The 6,562-nt window shown below is 44.8% G+C and overlaps 1 protein-coding gene across 1 annotated transcript in view; it reads left to right on the forward strand.

Moving 5' to 3' along the window:
* Nucleotides 1–5,931, forward strand: part of LOC109910698 (talin-2-like) — a 383,773-nt gene extending 377,842 nt beyond the window's left edge. Inside the window, exon 54 of the mRNA XM_048617033.1 lies at nt 4,174–5,931. Within this exon, the coding sequence (XP_048472990.1) occupies nt 4,174–4,302 (129 nt within the window). The 3' untranslated portion in view covers nt 4,303–5,931. The remainder of the gene's footprint in view (nt 1–4,173) is intronic.
* Nucleotides 5,932–6,562: the final 631 nt, after the last annotated feature.

Genomic DNA, 6,562 nt, shown 5'->3' on the forward strand with positions numbered 1-6,562 from the left:
CTGTAACCTCGTCCAGCTCCTACACCCCCTCCCTATCTCTGTGACCTTGTCCAACCCCTACACCCCCTCCCTATCTCTGTAACCTCCTCCAGCCCCTTCCTCATGATATCGGTGCTGTTGTAATTCTGGCTTCTTGTGTACCCACTGTTTTAATTGCTCTGCTGGACTGTTAATCCAGAGACCCAGATAATGTTCTGGGGATCTGGGTTCAAATCCTGCCATGGCAGATGGTGGAAGTTGAATTCAATAAAATATCTGGAATTAAGAATCTAATGACAATCATGAATCCATTGTCAATTGTCAACAGGAAAAACCCATCTGATTCACTAATGTCCTTTAGGGAAGGAAACTGCTATCCTTACCTGGTCTGGTCTACATGTGACTCCAGACCCACAGCAATGTGGTTGACCATGAACTGCCCTCTGGGCAATTTAGGGATGGGCAATAAATGCTGCCTAGCCAGCAACACCCTCATCACGTGAATGAATAAAAAAAAAATTGGTTGCCTTCAGACCTAAGCTCAGTCACTTTTCTCCCCCAGTATCTTGCTGTCTCTCCCCGTGTCTATCCTCTTTTTAATTGCTCCTGAAAGCATACCTCCAAACAAGATTTCAGTCATCCATCCTAGCACCAAATTATATTTAATTTCACCTCCTGCGATGCACCTCATGATGGTTCATTATTTTAAAGGTGCTACCTAAATGCAGATTGCTGAAACGTAGAAAATGGGAGTAGGCCATTCAGCCCTTCTAGCCTGCCCCATCCTTCAATATGATCATGGCTGATCATCCACCTCAGTCCCCTGTTCCTACTTCCACCTATACTTTTTGATCCCTTTAGCCCTGGGGACTATATTTAATTCATTTTTGAAAACATTCAATGTTTTGGCATGGTTTTTAGTGGCAGAGAATTCCACAGGCTCACCACTCTCTGGGTGAAGACATTTCTCCTCATCTCAGTCCTATATGGCCTCCCCTGCCATCCTTAAAATATGTGACCCATGGTTCCAGATACTCTGCTCAATAGGAACATCCTTCCTGCATTTGCCCAGTCTAGTCCTGTTCGAACTTTGTAGATTTCTATGAGATCCCCCTCATTCTTCTAAACTCCAGTGAATGTAGTTCTAACTGAAAGAAAAACCGAAAGAACTGCGGACGTTGTAAATCAGGAACAAAAACAGAAGTTGCTGGAAAATCTCAGCAGCTTTGGCAACATCTGTGAAGAAAAAATCAGAGTTAACTCTGATTATTTTTATCTTCACAGATGCTGCCAGACCTGCTGAGCTTCTCCAGCAACTTCTGTTTTTGTTCCTGTAGATCCAACTGATCCAGTCTCTCTTCTTCAGTCAGTCCTGCCGTTCCAGGAATTAGACTGGTAAATCTTTCCCACACTCCCTCAATAGCTAGAACACCCTTCCTCAGATAAGGAGACCAAGACTGCACTCTATTATTAGTTTGTAATTAATTTATACAGTTTTGGATTACTCGTTACCTTAGTCAGACCTTTGGCATGCAACTCTCACACCTATCCCATTATTCCAGCCATTTGGTTTGTTTCCAGTACCACCTTATTTTTAATTTTTTGTAATTATCTCTCTGCGTCAATTAATCAAATTATAGGTCAGCCCTTCGCTTGCTATTCAGCTGTTGACACTTTACTCACACTGTCTGACACTTTTGATCACCAGCAGGGGCCTATTATTCAGCCTGTCCACTCTCCACTCATACCAGTTGTATGATCTTTTGATTCTCTGCCTATAAATCCTGTGCCTGTGTGCTTCTGTTCACTCCACTTGATGAAGGAGCAGCGCTCCCAAAGCTTGTGTTTTCAAATGAACCTGTTGGACTATAACCTGGTGTCGTGTGACTTCTGATCTTGTCCATCCCAGTCCAACTCCACATCACAATATTCCAGGTGTGGTCTCAACAAAGCCCTATACAATTACAGCAAGACATTCCTGCTCCTTTACTCAAATCCTCTCGCTATGAAGGCCACATACCATTTAGTTTCTTCCACACCTGCATGCTTACTTTCAGCGACCGGTAAAGGAGGACACCCAAGTCTCGTAGTTCATCCCACTTTCTGTTTAAAAGACATTCGATAAGTTGTGGGAGCGTGTTCAATAATGACCAAGATCGGTGAATGATAAAAACAGCCTCTTTATTGAGCATCTGCAGTGGCACAGTTCGGGGCAGCGATGGAATCCCACATACAGTTTTACAGTAGCCTCTTTATGCACATTACTTACATACATTAAACTTCAAGCGCAATGGTGTTACATTGTTGTATCTGTTGTATACAAGTTTGTGTGACATGTGTCCTGGGGAAGCAGGAGATAGTTTAAGCACTTGCTAAATGCTGGCTGTTACTCCTGATGGGATTAGAATGTCTGTCTGGTCTAAACTTGCAAAATTAAGAGGTGTTAGTCCTTATGCCTTTAAAGTTAGAAATGTTAGTGAAAATACTAAAAAAAAATGAGAAATTATACCTGTACCAAACAGAGGATATTAAACTGATCTCCCGCAGCTGGGTCATGAGATTTCATTTACTATCGCTGGTTTTTGACATTTCCTACACATTCATTCATGCAGTTTCATGGAAGCGCTGTTTTGATAGTAAATTTCTTAAAGGGTATAGTGTCCCTATTTAATGTGTATTTAAAAAGTATAAATCCATACATTGGTACAAGGTGGTAGTCCTAAATAAAAGTTAGAATTAGGAATTACAGTGTTATAGAAATAGGTAGTGTATAAGGAAATTTCAAAGAGATTAATAAAAAAAGAGCAGACTGTTGGGACAGAGATAGTAGGAACTGCCGATGCTAGAGTCTGAGATAACAAGGTGTAGAGCTGGAGGAACACTGCAGGCCAAGCAGCACCAGAGGAGCAGGAAAGCTGACATTTCAGGTCTGGACCCTTCTTCAGAAAGGGCGGGGGGGGGGGGGGGGGGGGGGGGGACTCTGAAATAAATAGAGAGAGGGGGAGGCGATGATGGAAGGTGGATAGAGGAGCAGATAGGTGGAGAGAAGACGGACAGGTCAAGGAGATGGGGATGAGGCTAGTCGTAAGGGTTTAGTGTAGGTAGGAAGTTGGGATGGGGGTTGGTCAGTGAGGAGGGAGGGACAGGTAGGTGGAAGGGAAGACAGACCGGTCAAGGGGACGGTGATGAGGCTAGTAGGTAGGAAGTGGGGATGGGATTTGGTCAGTGAGGTGGGAGGAGCAGATAGGTGGGAGAAAAGACGGACAGGTCAAGGAGGCGGGGATGAGCTGGGCCCTGCCTCCTTGACCTGTCTGTCTTCTCTCCACCTATCTGCTCCTCGATCCACCTTCCATCACTGCCTCTCCCTCTCCCTATTTATTTCAGAGTCCCCTTCCCTTCCCCCATTTCTGAAGAAGGGTCCAGACCCAAAACATCAGCTTTCCTGCTCCTCTACAGACTGTAGGGACATGCTGGTTGGGAGAAATTGTTTGATGTCCTGCAGCCTATTAAGGCCCTGAGGTCCCTGTTACTAAGGGATAATTAATATTATAATCTTTCCATAGTTTCAAGTGAGTTATGGCAACACGCTGGCAGGCAAGGCATTGTTCTGTGTAGGTTACTGTATTAACACTTATTCGGGAGTAGCCTTTGATATAGAAACAGATCTAAACATTGCTTTCCGCAAGGGGCCGATAAGAATTAAAAGGTGTAAAGAAACAGTAATGGGTTGGCGGCATAGGAATTTAGTTTACCTTGTAAGTTTAATTTAGTTTAATTTAGTTTGTCTTGTAAGAGTAAAATCTGCAGCAAAAATGCAGATTTATGAATGAATGAATGGAAACACGATATAGTAAACATACAGCACTTGTGAGTTAATAAAAAGAATCATAATACAATGTCTTACAGATAACTGCATGAATAAAAAATGTTTGGAAGGATATGGGCCAAGTGCAGGCAAGCGGGACTAGTTTAGTTTGGGATTATACACGAGTTGGACCGAAGGGTCTGTTTCTGTGCCATGTGACTCTATGACTGGCTGCCACTTGGTAAAAGGCTCATTGATTCCTACTTCTTGTTCCCTGTCTGACAGCCAGTTCTCAGTCTACATCAGTGCACTGGCCCCAGCCCCTTGGGTTTTAATTTTGAAGCCGGGCTCAGCTGACAGTGACTGTTATTTATTTCTGTCTCCGGCAGATCATTGCAGCCCAGGAGGAGATGCTGAGGAAGGAGAAGGAGCTGGAGGAAGCTCGCAAGAAGCTGGCACAAATCCGCCAGCAGCAGTACAAGTTCCTGCCCTCGGAGCTGCGTGAGGATGAAAGCTAATTGTCAGAGGCTGGCAAGCCAGCGCGCAGGACGGATCGCGGTCCCTCTCAGAACTTGAGCCACCTCCGACTGGAAAGCTGGTCGCTTTGTGGACCGTGGAGGCTGGGGGATCTTTTGCATCATCCCGGATTTACCCAATTGTAGATTGTAGTCAGAGTATGTTAGTTTTAGTATTGGCTTCCTCTTCTCCCAAGGCTTGCATGCACTAAATACTTATCAGGGACGTTTACAAAGATGAACAGGGCAAGACCAGGTCCTGTGCAGGAGGAAGATGCTCACGCGCAGAGTTGTATCTCGGATGATCTGAGCCTGCCTGCTCCAGTGATGTAGGAAGATGGGAACCCGTCCCGTGGATAACTCTGTTATCCACCTGAGCTGAGAATTTTCCGAAGCCGCTTGGAGGGGTTGGGGTTGGGGTGGGGTGGGGGTTAATCAGCATCGCCGTCGTCGTTGTGGAGAGTTGTGTAGCGCTCAGCATTGAACTGACCCCGACCCACTGAAGAGCAGGACGGCCAGCGCGGTGTGGAGTGAGTCCCCGTCTCTCCTCCCGGGACGGGAGCCTGTCCGAAATCCTTTATACCCACCCACCTCCTCCCTTCCCCCCCATCCCCACCCCAGGATTGCTTTCTGTGCAGCCAATGGGTGACATCCCAATGAGGTTCACATTTGGAAAAGGAATGGTGAGAGAGCAAGAAAAGAGAGAAATAAAGCAAAAGCCATGTTGTGTTTACAAACCCGAGTGCTCGGTTGAAACAAAATCTAGACGTGCACTAGAAAGGCAGTGTTCTTAAAAAAAAAAAGGGGGTGCAGGGAAATTTCAAAGCACGGTTCCAAGCTCATGTCATATTTCCAGGCGATGATCACCCCCTGGTGTCCCTCTCCATGTCTGTCCATTTCACCACATTAGCTGCACAGTTGTTTGAATTTGACTTTTCTACTGCCTGCAACAGCTGCCTCTGTTATTCGTACTTAAACCACCAAGCTCCTACACACTTGTCTTTTTTAGGTAGTGTTCCTGAAGTCTTAATACCCAAGGGAGCTGCTGGTCTGAGCAGCACTTGCCTCTGGGATTGCCTTCTATGTTTTCCTGTCTGATTCCTTTGTCCTTCACTTGCAGCAGCAACCTGAAATCTCTTCTGGATATTGCATTCCATGAACTACACCAAGATGTATTGTAATTATCAGTAATAACAGACTTGCCAATCTCCCAGCCAGGCTCTGTCATCTCAGTGACATGTTCGTCTATAAGCTAGCATTGGAAAGATCCAATCTCGTTTCTAAAGTCACAGAGAAGTTTGAACTTTTTTTTTCAAAAGAAGAAAAAATGAATGAAATTTAATGTACTGAAACTATTCGTGACATATTCTCGTCGGCCTTTAGGTTTGAATTGTTTTGAGATGGTATGTTTGAAAGGGAAGATGTACCTGCAAAATCGATACGCTGTTTTCTTTTCCGTTTTGCAAGTTTCCATTGGCTTGCTTGACTTCCTATGAGCCAAAGTTTAAATGAAGCGTCACTTATAACTGCCATGACAGAATGTATTACTGTATGTAACATAAACAGCTAATTTATCGGCCACAAAAACTATTTTTTGTATTCACAGAAATAAAAAAAAGATTTCAAAGGAAATTCCGAGTCTTGGGCGGGGTTTTCTGCAAGTTAGCGTCGAGAAAGGAAAAGTCGCTGCACTATTGCCGGACCACAGGGCTGCTCTCTCTCATTAGAGAGAGAGACGACTGATGGTGGTTTAACCTGAGGGTCACCACACCTCGGGTGAGGGGAGAGGTTGAAAAGGTGTGACCGTTGCTCAGACCAGTGAGTTTAGGAGTTGGGATGTCATGTTGCGGTCGTACAGGACATTAGTGAGCCCACCTTTGGAGTACTGTGCACAGTTCTGGTTCCCCTGCCACGGGAAGGATATTATTACATTGGAAAGGGTGCAGAAACGATTAACAAGGATGTTACTGGGACTGGAGGGTTTGAGTTATTTGGATAGGCTGGGACATTTTTCTCTGGAGGTTGAGAGGTGACCTAATAGAAGGTTATAAAACCCTGAGGGACATAGATAAGGTGAACAGCAAAGGTTCTTTTCCCCCAAAATAGGGGAGTTCAAAACTAGAGGGCATAATTTTAAGGTGAGAGGAGAAAGATTTAAAAGGAACTTGAGGGGCAACTTTTTCACACAGAGGGTGGTTCATGTGTGGGATGAACGGCCAGAGGAAGTGGTAATTGCAGGTACAGTTAGAACATTTAAAACACA

Source organism: Rhincodon typus, chromosome 36 (genome assembly GCF_021869965.1).
Source record: "Rhincodon typus isolate 14 chromosome 36, sRhiTyp1.1, whole genome shotgun sequence".
Lineage (NCBI taxonomy): Eukaryota > Metazoa > Chordata > Chondrichthyes > Orectolobiformes > Rhincodontidae > Rhincodon > Rhincodon typus.